The sequence below is a fragment of the Sorghum bicolor genome, chromosome 6, assembly GCF_000003195.3.
Source record: "Sorghum bicolor cultivar BTx623 chromosome 6, Sorghum_bicolor_NCBIv3, whole genome shotgun sequence".
Classification (NCBI taxonomy): Eukaryota; Viridiplantae; Streptophyta; class Magnoliopsida; order Poales; family Poaceae; genus Sorghum; species Sorghum bicolor.
In genome coordinates, this window is record NC_012875.2 from 44426292 (window position 1) to 44446514 (window position 20223).

Here is a 20223-nt window from a genome sequence, read left to right on the forward strand (position 1 = left end):
GCGCCAGCCTCCAAAACCCCACCCAGGGAGAGAATGGTATTCTTAATCAAGTGGGATAGTGTTTTCAGTTCATTGAACCAAGACAAAGTTGCCCAAAAGTAATGCGCATTTGTGTTCCTTTCCTTGTCTTATTAAAATGTTGCAAGAAAATCTCCTAAATAATTTTGGTGGATGTGAGACCACTCTTCAATGAGCTACCAAAATGTGCAACTTTTGTGATAAATGATACGAGCATCTTTCAATCATAACTAGCTTATCTTTAAAGTATAAATAAAATAATATTATTTGCACATTTGTTCGAATCAGAAATGATTGCCCTTCATGGCCCAGCCACATATTCCATGAGCAGCAAAAATTAAGAATTTGCATCCTGACCAGAAAGCTTGTGCATACTTTTTCGTTGCATCTTTACTATAATTGAAATCTTCTCCAGGCAAATCTCACCTGCAAGATCAACGACTCAGATTCAAAGTATGATCACAACCTTACATCCGCCCTCACGCGCTCTCACGCGTCATCTCCGTATCGCAAAAAAAAATTTCCCGCCCTCACGCGTCGCCTCGCGTCATCTCCGTATCGCAAAAAAAAAAAAATCCCCGTGAAAAACACCATAACTTCGTACTCACAGAAAACCGCGTCGGGCTTCCCGGCCATGGAGGAAGGGCTCGGGCTTCCCGGCCGTGGAGGACAAAACCTCCGTATCGCACAAAACCTCCACCACGCGACCGCAAGTACCGCGGCGTCCGGCAACGGCCCTGGGGCAAGTACGTGGTGGAGATCCGCGACCCGAAGCGGCGTGGCTCGCGCGTGTGGCTCGGCACGTACGACGCGCCCGTCGAGGCCGCGCGCGCCTACGACCGTGCCGCGTTCCGGATGTGCGCCGCCAAGGCCATCCTCAACTTCCCCAACGAGGTCGGCACCCGCGGCGCTGACCTTTGGGCCGCGCCAGCGACGGCGAACGGCGAACAAACGGAGGCGGCAGCAGATGGAGGGTGGTCAGGACGACCCCGAGGTCGAGGTGGTCCTGGTGGTGAACAAGGTGGTGAAGATCGAGGCGCCGCCGCCGCCGTCGACCCAGGTGTCCTCAACCTCGCCGTCGTCCGTGTCTACATCCGAGACCACCGCCTCATCGGACGCCCCGGACTCGCGACGACCTTCCCTGTCGTCCGGCGACGTCCTGGTTCGCCAGCAGAAGCAATCTCGTCGCCGCAACAGCTCCCAAGTATGAATTAAAAAAAATACTAGAGAACGAATTGTATGTATCTTGTAGAGCACTTATTTATGAAATATCCGATCCGTATGTTTCTGTAATGTTTCTCAGTTTAATCTATATAAAAATGAGTTGCCGGAAGCAGCTGTTTGGGGAGGAAAGGAATTGTGAAGGAGTTGTGCCTAAATCGTCAGCATCGCGGACAGCACACACGACTGAAGTGGCTGTGGGACAAGGTCACGATGGCGCGCTAGCAGCTAATTCAGAAGCTGGAACCTCATGCAGAGCAGACCGTACCGAGGATGTTGTCGCTGGCATTTCAGAAACCATAACATCATCGAGCAGATGCGGGTTCTCACAAATGGCAATAGTTACAGCAAACGAGATCGCTACGCCAGATGCCGAAAAGAAGTACACCCATGTGAGTGCCTTGTTTGTGACATTTATATAAGGCAATGCGTTGCTACGAGTATTCATAAAATTCCATGACCTTCAGATATATGGGTAATACATGTGTGAAGTCTTATGACATGCAATAAATATTGAATTAGATCATTCCCATCTTCACAACATTGTTAATTAGAAGGAAAAAAGGCAGCCGATGCAGGCCAGACATACTTGACATTTATTTGCTTATATGACATCAATTGCGAGGTAATATAGCTTAATATACATTAAACCATCATTAGCATTTTACCTTCCTTCTAACTTAGACTACAAACCATCATTGTAAGAGCCCTAGCATGCACAAAAAAGAAAAACAAGATAATTTGATTTGGACAGGTAATCTACATCCTTGAAAAGGCTTTGTAAGTATTCATGATTCTCTCTGCAGCATCCAGCATCCTTTCCTCCGCAACTCACTTGATGTCAACAAGGTACCTACAAAATCATGATGAGGAGAAATTCATCGTAACCTAAGCACAATCCATAGGCAAGCACACAATAATTTAAGAAATTGCAGTCAATGGGAGGGCAATGTCTAGGAGTCTAGGTGGGGGCTGATCTGCATTCTGCACTGTGAAGCACAGTAGCATACCTATGTACATCTTTATAGGAACAAAAATTCAGCCAGTTAAACACGAAAAGGTCAGTTGTTATTTTACATCTACAAGAAACAAACCATGGATGAATCATTAAGCCTGTTGAGCTAAAGAAAACAGGGACACAAACCATGGATGATATGCCATAGGTTGCTAGCTATTTTACCTTTGCCTACATGATATAGGGTTCAAATAAAACTTGTCAGATACTCCTTTTGAACATGGATGGACCTAATAACTCTTTTATTTTGGTGCTCAAATGACCCTATTTTTGAATGATTCATTTACAAGAATATATTCTCAATGTTTGTCTTGGCTGATAACAGAGCACAGAAATTTCAGAGTGCTTTTTTTTTCTTCTGCATATCACTAGGTAGCATGATTGGAAAGTCATTTTGCCTGTATACAACATAAAGTTGTGTCCTTATGGTGTAGAACAGAAAGTTATGTACTTGTACAGTAATCATTTCTTCTTTGTCTCTATCATCAGGAATCAATGTCGAGGCGACTAAATGATTCATCTTTTGATTAGAGGCCAAAGCCTTGTAAGAAGATAGAATCTACCTCTGTAAAGGCAAAAACCACAACTCCAAAAATTATACTTCACGATCCTAAACGGACTGACAACAGTCAGTTGGATGCACTTCCTGACAAGCTCTCAAAACTAAGAAAGGTAAGCAATTATAGTTTATTGCCTTGGTCTCCGTTTAGTGTTCTTGATTTGACTTGAGTTTATAATATAATTTGTACTTAATTTCAGGAGATTAGGGACAAATGTTGGAGCTAGCGCCCTGCAAGAAGCACTGGTCTCTGAATCTGTAATCAGGAATATAAGGTATTTGGAGACATGTTTTCCCTATCTAAAAACAAAACCAGTGCATATGTTGAGCAGAAAAGTGGTGTGATAATATCTTGATTATTTCTGGCCACAGCAAGTTATCTGAAATCTGCACTTCGTCAAAGGTCTCCAATCCATTTCCAACAGTTGATCTTTTCCAGATCGTCCACGAGGATACACTCAACTCAAGTGGAAGACCATCGCCGAGTCTGTGGTGATTAATGGGGCGGAAGAGAAATTCTTTGAGAAATCAACTAAGCATTGGGTTGGCGTTGCATTAGCCACTGATCTTGAAGTCCTCAAGTTGCTAAGTGGTGCCACTGGATCCTTCTCTTGGACGATGGTTCATGATGTTAGGAAAGCTGTCCTAATTGTGCAATTGCAACCTTATAATTTTTCTTTTATTTTAGATGAAAAAAATTGGTGCTGCACTGAGCTTCCTACCACTTTGGTTGTTTCCATGGATATCAAGAATCTGCTACTTATTATGTCGAGTTCAGAGTTTATTGGATGACAATTACCTGATCATTTGTTATGCTGAGTGCAGAGTTTACTAGAGCATTTTTTTTAGCCTACTGCTATTTTTAATAAGAATTAAATGTTTCCATGTGCGTCCCAGAAATAAAGCCGTGGCGTTAGCACGGGCACTATACTAGTAATGAGAAAAGTTACGGAATAAATGAATTAGAGATCATCTTTTGGATACAAAATCTAAGAACCCAGTTTCAGACAACTCTCTATTAAGTGAAGTTAGAAACCATAGATTTATGATGTAATGTGAAACCAAGTGCAACTGAAGATTATTAACTTTTCTTCATCAGAAGTTCAGAACAGAAAAGTCAGAAAGGTACAATATCAATGGTACAACTTGCTTGCATACAATCAAAGAATGAGCTTAGCATACAATCATATAGAAAATAAAAGCTCAACAGCCTTGATAATACACACACTGAACATTAACTCCTAGGAGCTTAAGATTTTACAACACACCTATGCCAAGAAAGAGAATTCATTGTGCAAGATCGATATCTTCAAGTAGATATTTTGCCTGATCTGCCAGATAATGTTGTGGGCCATAGCATATAATTGCAAGATATTTGCAATAGGCGACACAACATAGAGCCAAACTAAGAATGCACTCCGGTTGTTTCTTTGTGAAACCTACTGGCTGATGTGCAGAAAGGTTGAGATGATTTTCCTCAGATAGGACAGACTGATATATTGTTGTTCCAAGCATACTAAATTCCATGGGGTTCTTTATCTTTTCCAGGCTGGGTAAACTTTGCACTAGAAACGACCAGCAATGCAATGACAAAGATAACATTTGCTTGCCAAACGCTTCACAGGTTGATCTAAACTCATGGTATGGTGGTGAATCCTTTTTGGTAGAACTTGCTGGACATGAAGAAAAGCTGAACCGAACCTCAGATATATTTTGCCTCGTCTTTCCCTTGATAGACTCAACAAGATATAACAGAGACTGTCCAGTATTTAACAAAAAATGAGACAGGGGAATCATAAAAGAACATTCAGATAAGAACAAATGGTGTGTAGTCCCTGCAAGTACCAATGAATACGCTGCTGCTGCTTTAGCCATTCTTAAAAAGTCATCAGTATTTTCTCCATCTAAACAGACAGCTTCTAAACTTAAGGCACGAAACCGGTAAGCAGAGGCAAGTGTCATGTAAGCAGTAAGACATATATGGTGAAGAGGGTGTAGTATATGTTTTCTCCCTAAAATTTCCTCTTGCTTCAAACCACTCACCAAATTATTGGAAAGCATGCTTTCAATCATATCACAGCAAGCTTTAGGGTCATCATTTGACGTATACTCAGATATTGCCTGTTCTAGTATATCACCCAAATCCTCAATTGTTGGAGTTGTAACAGTATCCTCTGCTTTATCCAAGTCCCTCGCATCACACTGGATTAAGTAGTCACATAAACACTGATTAGGAAAATTACACATTTTCCACAAAATATTTAACAACCAGCGACACATGAAATAAGCAAAATGGACCTGCTACAAATGTATAGAATGGGCACAAAATAAAATATTGGTATTAGCAGTGGCTGAAAGTAGAGTCTGTTTACTAACTACACATGCATAGAGCTAGCTTTACCAATAGGGCTTTAGTTTTCCACTGGACAGACTCCCTATTTTAGTTTTATTCTTCTCTTTATTTTATCTCTGCTTTCTCAGTGGGATCAGTTTGCTTCCTAATAAAGAAAAGCTAAGTTTCAAGTACCATCAATTGTTGGTCAAAGTTTCATGGCAGAGTAGCAAATTGATGCAGTTTGATAACAGTTTACAGAATACTCTGCAACAATGTAAAAGTAGGAAAACCTAATCACCACAGTACAAATGCTTCATATCAATACTAATGAAGAATACTAAAAGAGGCAAGTAAATAATGAGAACGTTTTCTCTCAGATTTCATTCTTACATTCAAAATAAGATCAGTGTATGGCTCTGGTGATGCAATACAGCGCTTGCAAGAACAAATAAATTTATACTTCGACCACAAATCTGATTGCCTTGCTTCCTGTAATGAATTCTTATGAGCATGCCAACATAAGTGAATAGAATATTTAATTTGAAATACAACCAGTACAAATACCACGAAAGTTTATTTTACTAAGATAACCAGTATGCATTAACCAATCATTAGTGCTGTAGTATAGAAGGCTACATCAAAACAAAAGGGGCCAGTCAACATTTTGCTTTCCTCTGCTAAAAAGCAGGCAAACCAAAGTTCTCAAGACAAGTTGACAATTTTATCAAGTTGCATAGCTATGCACTAGACAGTGGTGTGCAACTTGCAGTAGGTGTAACCGTGTGAGTCAAGATAATTTTTTGCATAAGCAAACAAGCAATACACTATTAATCAGGGCACTGTATCATGTAACAACAAACAGCAGCTGCTCAATAGAAACAAAATTACCAAAACTGAGTGAGAGTGTTATATCCTTTGATAATTTTGTTCTAAATTACAGTCCAAAAGACCAAAATTCTAAAATTAAGGGAAAAATATGATATATCGGTTATGTAAACATTAAATACTGGGCGTGACAGTAACTCAAGTAGCACACACTACAACGAACTGCACAAGTAAACCTTGATTAGGTTCTTGGAAACATTATATGGAGATCTACATTATTATGGTTATACTGACTTTAATGTGTCAGGGAAACTATACAAATATGGGTTCAGCAAAATTCAAGAAATAGTACCCTGGTCTGGAGAATATCAATGTATGTTATGCAAACTTCATCTCCCTTGTTAATTGGTTTTATGCAACGAACAACAACTCTTGGGCCATATTTGCACAGTGCTAGAAAGAGTTATGGAGAAAGTTTAGAGTGACGAATTTAACTGTTGCACGTGAAAGTAGAATGTAATGAAGTACCATGAGTAGAATGATCTTCTTGATATTGCCAAGCATGCCACTGCAATAAAAACAAACACAATAATACACTTCACATTTTATCTCATGTAAATACTAGATAAGTAATGCCTAACTAGAATGTGTGTAATCAAACTATTGAAATTTTAAACATGAGTATCTTCATAAATATTTAGATTCAGCATGTGAAAATGGCATATACTCGAAAGATATTTTCATGTTATTACATTTTTTATTTTATTCTACAAATACATTACAATTGGTTGTCACAAACAAGTGTTGTTTGATTCAGACTATTTAAATTTTGAACAATTGGTGGTGAAGGAAGTGTTTGGGAACCATATATCTGTATAAACATTCAAATAGCACTTGTTTATGATAATAATGAAAGTATGTTGTGAACAGTATTCAAATATTTTAACTTACTCTTTATATGATACAAGCAAAAATTTAGTAGGTCCTAAACAAAATGGTCATTATTTGCCTTTACCACATCAGCTGCAACTCCTTTGCTAGCAGGGACTACACAGGATTTTGATTTCTGTGAAGCATAGTCTTCATTCCTTGGAGCCAGTACAAACCGGTAAGAAGCACTGGGAAAGCAACTATGGTTGAACCATGAGAAACTTGGGCCATACACTGCAACACCCATAGCTAACGCTTCACTAAGTTGCACCTCAACACTATTGATAATCACTGCCCATAATGCCATCTTCTCAAGTTTAAGCCTATCAGAAAAAATAAAAGAAGTCTGTGCCCTTGATTTTCTAGCAGATGACATCAATAAGCTCCCCTCCAGTATCCTTTCAGCAATAACCTCACCTCCCTCAAAAACTTCCTCAATACCACTTGCTGAAAGTCCACCAATTCTACTGTACTTATCGATTGAATCAGAAGAAACAAGACGATGCATCTCAAGCACATAAAGAAGGCGGAGGGCAGCACGCAAATCACTGGTTCCTTCAGTAACATAGGATGGGGAGGCTCTCTTGAGGTGGTCCACAAAGAAGCAACATTCACCAGAAGAAAAATGCACTGCTGAATCTGCACCAAAGCACTCTGAACAGCAGTATCGAAGAGAACAGCAAATCGTGCAAGAAACTACACAGGGGGCTTGTGGCAGTAATTTGGTGAAGCACGATGAGCAATGGGACTGGAGGAACACATCATGTAGGGCGGTGGCATAAGGTGCGATTTCCCCAGTTAGGTCCTTCGACGAGCTTACAGATTCCCGGGCCCTCATCTCCATTGCCAACCTTTGAAGCTTCCTGGCCTGTTGTGAAGTTCTGTACATAGCATATAATTAGTACTTTGGCAAATAGAACATAACTTGTTTTATTTTATATTTCTTTTTCATTTGTTTGCCATTTTGAAGTAAGTTCCCTACACCTGAATTACACTCTTGTGCTCCAACACTTATCAGAATTGATTGAGGACCATAACTTGAGAGAACCCAATGCTTATCAAAATTGAACTACTTGTTCCAAAGTAATCTAACCACCTTTACTGCAAGCACCCCATAACACACGAAAAATAACATCCCAGTTTTTTCCTCGAAAATCCCCATATGATTAGGCAAAACAGGAACAAAAGCAAACTTGATCAGACAAACCAATTTGTAGTGGTTGGGTAATAAAGAAAAGGCTGATGCTCCCAATCCACCAGTGGAGCCACTAGATTAGGTCTAGAAACACCAAACCCTTACCCTAATGGCTAAAACTAAGCAAAGGTTGATTCAGGAGAGGCTCTACTTTCCTTAAACCAATGCAGCGCCATTCACAGACCAGGCGGAGAAAGAAATAGCGACAGCTATGGAAGAGAGGAGAGGATTCAAGCAGGGGCCGATCAAGGAAAAGTATAAGGGTTCTAAAATACAAGAGCCATAGACCAACTTGAGTTAAAATGTCGCATACAAGACCCATATAGGAGTTTAAGGGGGTGTTTAGTTCCCCATAGAATCCAAAATGCAAAATACCAACTACTTTAGAGTGATGAAATACAAAATGCTAAAATTTTCAGGGTCATGTTTAGTTCCATCTAAAATACAGAATTTATTACCCTCATGACAGCCTCTTGAGTTGGCCTCTTGAGGCCAAAATCCAAAATAGAGAATAACCACCTTTTTGCCAAAAAAATTTGCATGGTGTTTAGTTCCATTTTGCAAAATAATGAACCAAAACTCAAAAAATTTTGAGAAAAAAGGAGAACTAAACACCCCCTAAACCAGTTTTACATGAAAACATAGCGGAACAATCCAGAATACATCGCTCAGAGAAGTAAAATACAGTATGTGATTTGTCCATACCAAATCAATAGATGACACGGACACCAATTAATATTCACTAGAGCATGATTAACAGATAGTATGGCAAATAACAATGAGCAATCTACATAACGAATTGCAGAGAATGATGCTAAACAATCTGCATTTTATCTACAACCGGAAACTGAGAATCAAAATAGGGGCTTATTGAAGCAGTGAAATGGAACCGCATTTATATACCTAGTTAGTACTTACTTGAATTCTCCCAATTCTGCAAAACACAAATTGGTGAGTGCCGTCACCAATCCTCCAGGGCCCAGCGCAGGGACAGCTGCGCAGCAGTGGGACGCGATAGCCCCCTGCCTAGCGCCGGCTTTGATGCGTCGTGGCGCTGAGACCGGCCGCGCGCTCGCGCGTCGCCCGGTGCCGCGCCGTCGCCGGGCGCGCCCTGCTGTGCTGCTCGCGGCCTCGGGCCGCCGCGATGCGCGATGAGCGGATGCACAGATGCCGCGCCGGCTCCTCGGCCGCTCAGTCTCCCCCGGCCGTCGCCGCCGTCGCCGCCACGCACTAGCTGCTAGCCTGCTAGGCCCAGCTTCAACTGCCCTCTAGTGGGCCCTTCTTTGCTTAGGCCGATCCAAAAATTTTTAAAATTTTAATAGTGTAGCATTTTTATTTTTTATTTGACAAAAGTTGTCTAACTAAATCTAAAAGATTCGTCTTGTAATTTATAAATAAAATATGTAATTAATTTTTGTTTTCATCTATATTTAAAAACTTCATACATGTATCTTAAGATGAATTTAGTTTTTGAGTGAACACTACATCGATCTTCAGGCCTAGTTCCAGATTTCTTTCATTGGGCCTGGCCCATAGAATAGAGCAAGAGCGGGCCTTTTTGGACTATGTGGGCCATGGAATCTACTTCGGTCAAAATTTCTCTCTTGATTGGTAGTTGGACTGGGCCTCAGTTCATATATGAGTAATTTTTTAATAAAAGGAAATAGTTTTAAGCAAGGGACAAAAACATAGAGCATGACTTAAAAATATTTTCTAAGGCAAAATAAGTTTTCTAATAATTTATAACAATAAATCAGAGTTCCATGTTTTTAAAATCCGATTTTCTAATTAAGGGAGGCAAATTAGAATTGCACAGTACCTGAGGGAGATTAGATAGTTTTTTTTTAAAAAAATGAATTCTCCAGAAAAAGGTGCTTTTAACATCTCTCAACTTTTATGATAATCTAATTTTCGTACCTCATTTATAAAAAACTAGTTTTTAGCCTCCTTAATAAGTTTTAAAGTTTTGTTCTATGAATGGTTTTGGACCACAACTTTGTGTAACGTAACGCCACGTTAACCACATTACGTCACCTATTGTAAAAAAACCACATTGCGTCAGCTGCGAGGGGATAAATTAAACTTGATAGTTTATGTAGTAAATTGGACTATAAATGTTTTTTTTTGAAAATTATCAAATAGTTTTCCTGTAGAATACGTCAACCACACTACGTCAATTGTGATGGATAAATTAAACATGATAGTTTAGTTGGTAAATTCGACTATAAATGTTTTGTTTTTGAAAAATTATCAAATAGTTTTCTTGTAGAATACGTCAATCACACTACATCAGCTGCAAGGGGATAAATTAAACTTGATGCTTTAGGTGGTATAAATCATCAGACTATAAATGTTTTTTTGAAAAAAATATCAAATAGTTTCTTGTGGATTTATGCCAATAAAAAACCTATAGTTTTGTATAATATGAGGAAAATCATAAAAAAGGGTGTATCTTGAAAATTATTAAACAATTTTCAATTTTTTTAGAAAATAATGCTCTACTCTACTTTGTCTACACTGAAGTTATTTAAATATTTTATGCACTTTTTTGTGATTTTTATTTGCTAGTAGATACTTGTGTTATCTATTATACTCTATCCTAAATTATAAGGTATTCTAAAAATCTTAGAGAGTTAAAACATCTCAAGTTTGATCAAATTATACAAAAAATTATAAAGATTTACGAGATCAAGTAGATATATTATGAAAATATAATTGATGAAGAACCTATACTTAGTATCATAATTGTGTGAGCACTAGGGTTTTTCTCGGAACCCATGGATTGCAGCCACTTCGCAATGAGGCCCCAAAAGCACCGCCGCATAAGCCAAGTCAAGTCAGGCCGCTAAGTCCTCACCATCAGAGCAGGCACCTATGCCGGCCAGAAAGCCGCCGGCAGCCGGCAGGAGGGAGCCTAACACCGCGCAGCTTGAAGGGCCCGGACTAGAGGGATGAGCCTGAGCACCGGCAACCGGCTGCACACCACCAGCAGCAGTGTGACGCACGCGCCAAGGCAACGACAACATCCTTCCCCTGAACGACCACCCAGCGGAGAAGGCCGGCGCAGTCGTCTGCCACTCGACGAGGATGCCCACTGGACGGCGCGGCCGACCAAAGCGGATCAAGAGCCTCGAAAATGGCGCAAGCCACCCGCACCCCGAGCATCAGCTACGGACGCCGTAGATGGGAACGAGAGGGCCAGATCCGGCCCACAGGAGGTCAGATCCGTGCCTCTGGCCGCCGAGCCCACCGGAGAAGTGTCGGAGCAAGTCACGTTGGTGAAAGATCGGAAGGGAGAGGGAGAGGTGTTGGGAGGGGAAGGGAGGAACGGGGTGGGTGCCCCTTTTCGGGCTAACCACGGGCCGCCGCCGCCGCCGCCGCACGCCGGAGGGCGGCGGCGGCGGCCGGAGGAGAGCGTCGATCGGGAGGGGGCCTGGGAGCGCGGCGGCTTTCCGTTTCGCGGGGTCCCTAATACATTGCAGTTTAGTTCTAGACAACCACAATACTCTGTTTCTTTACGAGGGCAAAGTATAATTTTTTTTCCGAGATCGGGTGATTCACCCATTTTTCATTAAGAGGAAATGAGGTAATTTACATAGGATCTGTTACCAACAAAATCTCACAGACACAAACAACAAGAAAATAGGAGGGGGGACCCTCCACCTCAAAGCGCCAACTGATTAAGCCTAATACAAGAGCTCAATTAAGACACATATACAGACACACGTGTAACTCGTGTTGTTCAACCGTGCGTGGAACGCGCACCTTGCAAACCCAAAAAACACATCAGTAGCCAGTATATAGTACGTGTGTAGTGAAAACCGCAAATGAGAGAGAGTTTCATCAGATTAGAGAGGAGTTTCATCTCTATAAAACTTATGTGACTTGGTTATCTAGTTTATAGCCTTGGTAACTGTGTCATGAAACTATGCATTGAGACTCTGTTCTTAGAGATCCTTATTAATGCACAAAGAAAAACCGCAAGACAAGGGAAGATTAGGATGTCCAAGATGAGCATGCCAAGCACAGCGAGGACAGGCTTGCTCCAGGCCCTGTGGATATCGTCGAGGACGGCTGCCTTGCACGAGTCGCACTGGAAGCATAGCGTTTCCTGCTGGTTGCTCCACCTGCCGCAGTCGTCGCTGTTGTTAGTTGGGCCGGCGCCTTGTGTTGGTGTCCACGTCGTCTGATTCACGTACGTGAATGCACACGATAATGGTGGTTTGCAGCATCCTGACTGTCCATATGCAATCACAGGATGAGGTCAGATCAGAGTATTCCAGTACTTAACATACACAAAAAAAAGACGTGGAAACAAGCGATGAGATAGAGGAAGCATGCACACCTGGATCGGCGAGAGGCCCTGCTCGGAGTAGAGAACGCTTGTGTTTGGGTCGCGTACCATCGGGCTCGTACCATCGCAGGCGTGCCTGCGGCGCAGGCACTTGCTGATTGTGGCCCAGTACCTGGCATTAGCCATGCGACGCTTGAGCGAACCGCCGTAGTCACTGAGGTTGTACTCGCGGACCGAGTTGACCTCAATGGGATCGATGTCGATGCCGGCGATGCCAAATTTGGACTCCTCAGGCGTGTAACACCCTTGGACCGCCTGCGATCGCCGTCGGCGTGAGCGCACGCGTGGACACAGATATACGAGGAAGCGGGTGAGGTAAACCCCTCTGCCTTGGCTTCGAGTCTTTACTGAATGAACGATGGTCCTCTCCTTTACAAGTTCAGGCATATATATGCCGATACAGACTCTGGCCAACTGGCCCTACTGGACAGTACAAGTATGAAAGCGTAAACTAGCAAGTGCATTTAACAAGTAAGGAAACGCCTGGGTTGTGGCACACCCTCGCAGTGGTCAGCTCCAGGTGTGACACCTCCCCCGCCGAAGATGCAGCTTGTCCCCAAGCTGGCGCGTTAGGAAAGCGCTGCTTGACGACGTTGTAGTCTTCCCAGGTTGTAGCTGATGCCGGCAGCCCTAACCATGTGAGCTTGACCTGAGGTATAGCTGTGTTGCCCTTCTTTACGAGTCGACGATCAATGATCATGTGTGGTTGAGTGTCCACCGCCTCCAAATCAGTGACACCTGGTAGAGATTCATAGACAGGGGTATAATCTGCAGTAAATGGTTTAAGTTGTGAGATATGAAAAACTGGATGGATCAGGGCGCCGTCAGGCAACTTCAGTTTGTATGCGACTGAACCCACTCTCTCCAGAACTTCGTATGGTCCATAATACTTGTGTGCCAATTTGGGGTATGGTCTGTTGGCGACAGAAGATTGTGTGTATGGTTGTAGCTTCAAGAGTACCTGATCACCCACATTGAATTGACCCATACTGCGTTTCTGATCTGCATAAAGTTTCATCTTGTTCTGAGCTCTGGCTAAATGTTCTTTGAGAGACTGTAGATGGAGTTCCCCGTTGGCAACTACTTCAGCAACTGATGGGTCAGTGGAAGGTGGAATGGTAGGTACTGCAGCAATATTGTGATCATACCCATATAAAGCTTTGAAAGGGGAACAGCCGAGTGATGTATGATGAGATGTGTTATACCAGAGTTCAGCGAGGGAGAGCCATGATTTCCAGGTTTTGGGATCCTCCTGGACAGCACACCTAAGATACATTTCCACACATTGGTTGACCCTCTCTGATCTGTGTTGCGGGTGGTATGCTGTGCTCAGTTGTAGATTGACCTTGTAAATCTTGAAGAGTTGCTTCCAGAAGTGACTGACAAACACAGTGTCTCGATCAGAACAATAGATGAGGGTAAACCATGGAGTTTGACCACTGTATCCATAAAGAGCTGGGCTATGGATGTAGCTGTGTAAGGGTGTTTCACTGGTATGAAATGTGCATATTTGGTCAGTCGATCCACAACTACCATGATGACACTGTAACCCTCAGACTTAGGCAGTCCTTCTATGAAATCCATAGATAAATCTCGCCAGACCCCTTCAGGAATGGGCAATGGCTGTAGGAGACCCATAGGGTGGTGTAATGAATGTTTGGCTTGTTGGCACACAACACACTGCTTAACAAAGTTCTCCACATCCTCCACATCCTGTTTGATGCCCTTCCAAGCGAAGTACTTTTTGATTCTGCTATAGGAAGCAGCTATGCCAGAATGGCCTCCCAAAGCACTGGACTGGCATGCAGCTATGAGTTTGGTTTGAAGAGCTGAGTTGTTACCAATCCAAACTTTGCCATGGTGCCAGATCAAGCCGTTGTTGAAACTGTAACCCTGCTGGTCTGGGCTGTGTATAGCGAGCCTTTAGAGGAGTTGTTGGGCATGGCTGTCAGTAGTGTAACTGTTGAGTACTTCCTGGATCCAAGCAGGTTGGACAGCAGAGACTGCCTGAAGTGCCATCATATGTCCCACTCTAGATAGTGCATCAGCTGCTAAGTTCTCTTTTCCTTTTCTATAAATGTAAACCCATTAATCTTGTCATTGCTTTCCTTTGCATCTCAGAGTGCAAATTTTGTTCATTCAAATAAGCTAAGGACTTATGATCAGTTTGAATCACAAATTCTTGTCTGTGCAAGTAATGTCTCCATTTTTCCACAGCCATGATCAATGCTAGGAACTCCTTTTCATAAATTGAGAGTGTCTTGTGCTTCTCACTGAATGCTTTGCTAAGGTAAGCTATGGGTTGGCCATGTTGCATTAAAACTGCCCCAATTCCATCTTGACATGCATCTGTCTCCACAGTGAATGTGTCCTGGAAATTTGGTAGTGCCAACACTGGAGTCCTTGTCATGGCAATCTTGACATTGTCAAAAGCAGAGCCACAGGGTTCCAAGCAAACTGTTTGAGTCTCAAAATAGAAGTGAAGGGTTTGGTCAGAATGCCATAATTCCTTACAAATTTCCTATAGTATCCTGTTAAACCCAAGAATGCTCTGAGTTCTTTCATAGAAGTTGGTACTGGCCAATGCAACATTGCTTGAATCTTCCCTGGATCAGTGGAGATTCCTTTTGATGAGATGATATGGCCCAAGTATTCTAGACTATCTTGTGCAAAGGTGCATTTTGTAGCTTTGAGATATAGTTGATGTTTCTGGAGTGTGAGCAATACTTGATCCAAATGGATGAGGTGATCTTCCATGGAGTTGCTATATATTAGGATGTCATCCAGGAAGACTAGGACACACTTTCTAAGGAATGGCTGTAACACTTGGTTCATGACACACTGAAAAGTTGCTGGGGCATTTGTCAATCCGAAAGGCATGACCTTGAACTGATAATGGCCCTGATGTGTCTTGAAGGTTGTCTTATGTTCATCTTCAGGTAACATTCTGATCTGGTGGTAGCCGGATCGCATGTCCAGTTTGGTAAACACCTTGGCGCCAGACAATTCATCCAGAATCTCCTCAATGACAGGCATTGGAAACCTATTCTTCACTGTGAGATCATTCAATTTTCTGTAGTCAACACAAAAACGCCATGTGCCATCTTTCTTTTTCACCAATAGTACAGGAGAAGCAAATGGACTATGCCTGCGGGCAATGAGGCCAGCCTGTAAGAGATGTTTCACTTGGTTTTCAATTTCTGTTTTGTGCAATGGAGAGTAATGGTAGGGTCTGCAATTGATTGGAACTGACCCTGGTATCAAAGGAATGGCGTGATCATAGCTAGGGTGGAAGAGTTTGGGGATCAGAGAAGACAGTCTGGTATTTGTTGATAAGATCCCTAACTACTGGTGGAGGCACAGCTTCCTGAGATGCAGTAGGTGGTGAATCTGCTATGTAGTCCATGAGGACAAAAGCCCAAATGTCATTGCCCTTAGTAGCATTGTATACCTTGGTAGCTGATATGGAGGACAGTTCGAGTGGTTGTTCCCGAAGGCCTTGTAATTTGATCATCTCCCCTTGTTCTAGAAAGTGGATTATTTTGTTCTGCCAGTCACACTCCATAGGACTATGGGCCTCCAGCCAGTCAAATCCCAATATAGCATCATATGGGTTCATATCCAATACAATCATATCAGCTGTAAAGCTCTGTCCTTGGCAATAGCATTGTAACTTAGGTACCATTCTATGAGTCACCAAACTTTCCCCATTAGCTAGTCTAACTTTCTTTTTCTTGATGGGTATGGTTGGCAGGTTGGCTAGCTGCACAAAATTTGAGCTGATAAAACTGTGAGTACTGCCACTGTCTACTAGGATGAGCATCACTTTATCTTTCACCCTTGTCTTGAGTTTGATATAGTTAGCTGACTCAAGACTAGTGATAGCATTCAGAGACAGCTGACTAAATTCTTCCTGTAATTGATCTTCCACTGCCAACTCATCCAGTACTTCATCAGAGAGCTCTCTGTCGAGATCATTGGCTACTATTGCATTGGTCTGTGGTTTGTTTTGTTTGGGGCACACTGCCATGTGTCCTGGAACAAATTTTTCACCACAGCTGTAACAGAGGTTATTAGCTTTTCTGTAGTCTCGGAGTTGTCTATCTCGCCACAGAGATGGGGCAGGAGTGGGTGGTTTAGTGTCCCCTCTTGGTTGGACATTTTGCTTCTGTGAATTGCCATACCGCTGATATTTGGCCTTGCTTTTGTCTTGCACCCCTTGCTGAATTTTTGCAATAATAGAGGCTGTGTGAACCGTTGGTGGTCTTTGAGGCTCCACAACTCCTCTGATGTCCTCCTTGAGGCCTCTGATGTACTGAGGTGTGAAAAAGGCTTCATCATATTGAGCATTGTGCATAGTAATGGTATACTGCAGAGACTGAAATTGTGCTGTATATTCTTCCACTGTTCCAGTTTGCCTGAGATCGAATAGCTCATTCATTGCTGCCCTGAAGTCATCCTCCCAAATTCTTCTTAGATCACTTGACAAAAGTGGTTCTAGTTTTGAAAAGTGTGACTTTGCTTGTATGCTTGGTACCATTTTGCTGCATTGCCTTCAAAATGTATATGGGCAGCTGTAATCCACATTCCCTCTAGTAACTGATAGAGCTCAAAATAACTTTCACAGTTGTCTCTCCAAATCTTTGGGTCTGTGCCATCAAACTCAGGAAATAACATTTTTGGCATTGCTAGGCCTAAGGTCCTGTGTTGTCTGACTGTAGAAGGCTCTTTGTAGTCCCCCTTGCCTCTTAGTGAATCCTTGGTATCTTTCTTGTAATGTTTGGGGTGTGACTGTGTCTGCTTGTGGGTTTCTGGTTGCTTCACTTCTTTGCCTTTGGCAAATAGGTTCTCAAAGGGTTGCTCTTCCTCTGACAGGTCAGATGCTGATGTACTGTCATATTTAGCGTCTTCAGCGAATGACCTCAATGTAAGCTGGACTACTGCAGCCCCATTTGCCTTCACCTGCTGTGCTATCAGTTGTTGTTGCTGGGCATAGCTGTCCATTGCTGCCCCTCTGATATCCATTTGTGCCTTCATTTGTTGCTGAACTGTGCCTATATCATCCACTCGGGAGAACAGGAGGTCCAGGTGTTCCATCATTTGATCCCAACGAGACTTGTCTTCCTCAGTGTTCTTGGACATGCTGTCGAAGAGAATTTGAGTTTGCTTGGAGGGTTTGATAGGAGCCGTGATGGCTGATACAGAAAGATCCAGGAGCAGTCAACAGGTTTGGACAGATCCTCCCCTTTTTGGTTGCTGCTACCTCACACTGCCGCCTGAGAGTGAGGCTGATCCGAGGAATTTTACACAGGAACAAGCGCCCCGCAACCCAAAATCACGGACACTCTCCCGCCAACGCCTGTGGGGGTATAAACCCCTATACCCTCGTGGGCCTATATGGGCCGCACCGTCAGAGGTGGCTCGGCCCACAAGATGAAGACGTGCGGCGCACGACTGGTCGGCGTGCACCGCAAGGCTACAAGATATTGTACCAAATAGGATACTTTGCTTGTAACTCTGTCCCTTCAGGATATATAAGGAGGGGCAGGGGTCCCCTAGAGGACAGATCATACATTATACGATTCTCTCAACACAAATCAATACAACCAGACTAGGTATTACGCCAACTCGGCGGCCGAACCTGGATAAAAAGCTTGTCCGAGTCTTGCGTCACCATCGAGTTCGTAGTTTGCGTACCGTCTACCGATAAACTACTACCATGGGTATACCCCAAGGTAGACTGCCGACCAGCTTTCGTCGACAGTGGCGCGCCAGGTAGGGGGTGTGCGTACAGCTCTCCCGACGAACAAGATGGCCATCATCCCCGACTTCGCGGCCATGGCGGGCGACTTCACGTTCACCGTCAGCTTCAACAACTTCACCGCCATGACCACGGAGCAGGTGTTGATCCGATTTGCGCCAACCACTTCTTCATCGACGTCGGCGGCGGCTTCAACCACGCTGGCTACGGTTTCGACCACACCAGCAGCGTCTCCGACCACGCCGACAACGCGTCGCCGCTTCTCTGCTACAAAGGGAGGCAGATCGACGACACCGACCTGCTCAGCCTATCAACCAAGTTGTTTGGCCTACTTGCTCTGACCACGAGTCGCAATAATAATCGCCGCGAAGAACGGCGCTACGACAACCGCGACCACCGTCACGATAACAAGTCCAAAAGCTCGAGGGCCAAACAATTTTGTCGTCACCGACCAGACTTTCATCCAAAGATAAGTACACTTCTAATATCTTATTTATTTTTGGCATAATATTTTTTATTATCCTTAAAAACAACTTTTTGTTTAGCCACACTAGTTTTTTTCCTACACGAGCTTTCCAGAGCCGGTACTGTCTCCGACTCCTCCCTACACGTGCACGAGATCCGCCCTCTGCGTTCCGGGTGGTCGGCAGTAGCTCTCTGGCGAGGCTGGCAATCCCACGCGTGTCTAGGTTCCGCACCTCATGCTGATTGTTGGCTAGACCAGAGCTGGTACAAGCTCTAGGATGAATTAACTACTTGTGCTAATTTTATAACAAAAAATCTAAAACTTATCTCAGTACTGATTTTTATCTAAAGTTTATTTATACATCATGTACTACCTATTCTTTATATTTATTTTTCAGGGGTTTGGCCCAGTCGACAAGCTACGCTCGGGGACTCGTCGACTATTCCCTACGCTGTGCCCGGGGACTGCTCCGACCACCGAGCACGTTTACGTTCCCAACCACGCTCGGGGACTTGTCGACTACTCTCTATGCTATGCTCGAAGACTGTGCCGACCACCGAGCACGTTTACGTTCCCAACCACGCTCGGGGACTTGTCCACCGGTCCCTACGCCGTGCTCGAGGACTGTGCCGACCACCGAGCACTATACGCTCGGGGACTGGTCGACCAGCTCACCAATTTAAGAACTTGGGGACTGCACCGACCACCGAGCACTATACGCTCGGGGACTGGTCGACCAGCCCACCAATTTGAGAACTTGGGGACTGCACCGACCACCGAGCACTATACGCTCGGGGACTGGTCGACCAGCCCACCAATTTGAGAATTCGGGGACTGTACCGACCACCGAGCGTTATATGCTCGGAGACTGGTCGATTAGTCTATTCAATTGCAGACGAGCATGATATGCTCGGGGACTGGTAAATTCAATTTTTTAGACCTTGCTACAAGGCTCATACTTCGCCTTCCAGCAAGCTCGGGGACGCCATCGGTACGATGCATCTAGCGATGCATCTCAGTCTCAAAACTACTTTGGGGAATTTTCTTTTGACCCTGGCACCACGTGCCTACGTCACCTACTACCAGGCTCGGGGACTAAGTGGGCACACTTCACCTTGCGGTGAATATGCTTGCTATTTTGAGGTCTATACTTTTCAGAAAAGTAAAGTGGGCACACTTCACCAGAAAAGAAATCTTTTTTAATTAAGAGCACCATGCATTCTTCGAACAACCTGCTTCTTCGATGTCAATGTTGATCAACTGTCTTTTGAGTTGGTCAAAATACTGTTGCAACTGTTTGGGCGACTTTCCTGCTTATTGAAGACGTCAAGCCTCACTAATCGAAGAAGCTCAAGACGGCGTGTTACATCACAATACATGGTGCTCGGGGACTAGCTGTGGGGGTATAAACCCCTATACCCTCGTGGGCCTACATGGGCCGCACCGTCAGAGGTGGCTCGGCCCACAAGATGAAGACGTGCGGCGCACGACTGGTCGGCGTGCACCGCAAGGCTACACGATATTGTACCAAATAGGATACTTTG

At 43.6% G+C, this 20223-nt stretch overlaps 2 protein-coding genes across 2 annotated transcripts; one reads left to right on the top strand and one right to left on the bottom strand.

Moving 5' to 3' along the window:
* LOC110436478 (ethylene-responsive transcription factor ERF038-like) lies at positions 34-1233 on the top strand. Its single transcript, XM_021463581.1, has 3 exons — positions 34-98; positions 434-471; positions 629-1233. Exons 1-3 carry the CDS (start codon positions 34-36, stop codon positions 1231-1233), a joined length of 708 nt encoding a protein of 235 aa, XP_021319256.1.
* On the bottom strand, positions 3865-9350 carry LOC8073984 (protein SET DOMAIN GROUP 41). The gene is made up of 6 exons (XM_002447783.2): positions 9017-9350; positions 6989-7784; positions 6502-6541; positions 6326-6426; positions 5539-5637; positions 3865-5015 (listed from the first exon to the last, which is right to left on the bottom strand). The coding sequence occupies exons 2-6, from the start codon at positions 7745-7747 to the stop codon at positions 4101-4103; spliced, it is 1914 nt and encodes a 637-aa protein (XP_002447828.2). The 5' UTR covers positions 7748-7784; positions 9017-9350; the 3' UTR covers positions 3865-4100.

Excerpts from the sequence above, each read along its gene's own strand:
- LOC110436478 (XM_021463581.1), top strand. The coding sequence starts at position 34 with ATGGTATTCTTAATCAAGTGGGATAGTGTTTTCAGTTCATTGAACCAA. Across the intron at positions 99-433 it reads CAAGACAAAGTTGCCCAAAA|GCAAATCTCACCTGCAAGAT; the intron begins GTAATGCGCATT and ends AATCTTCTCCAG. Across the intron at positions 472-628 it reads ATCAACGACTCAGATTCAAA|AAAACCGCGTCGGGCTTCCC; the intron begins GTATGATCACAA and ends TCGTACTCACAG.
- LOC8073984 (XM_002447783.2), bottom strand. The coding sequence starts at position 7,747 with ATGGAGATGAGGGCCCGGGAATCTGTAAGCTCGTCGAAGGACCTAACT. Across the intron at positions 6,427-6,501 it reads AGAAGATCATTCTACTCATG|CACTGTGCAAATATGGCCCA; the intron begins GTACTTCATTAC and ends AACTCTTTCTAG. Across the intron at positions 5,016-5,538 it reads ACACTGATCTTATTTTGAAT|TGTGATGCGAGGGACTTGGA; the intron begins GTAAGAATGAAA and ends TACTTAATCCAG.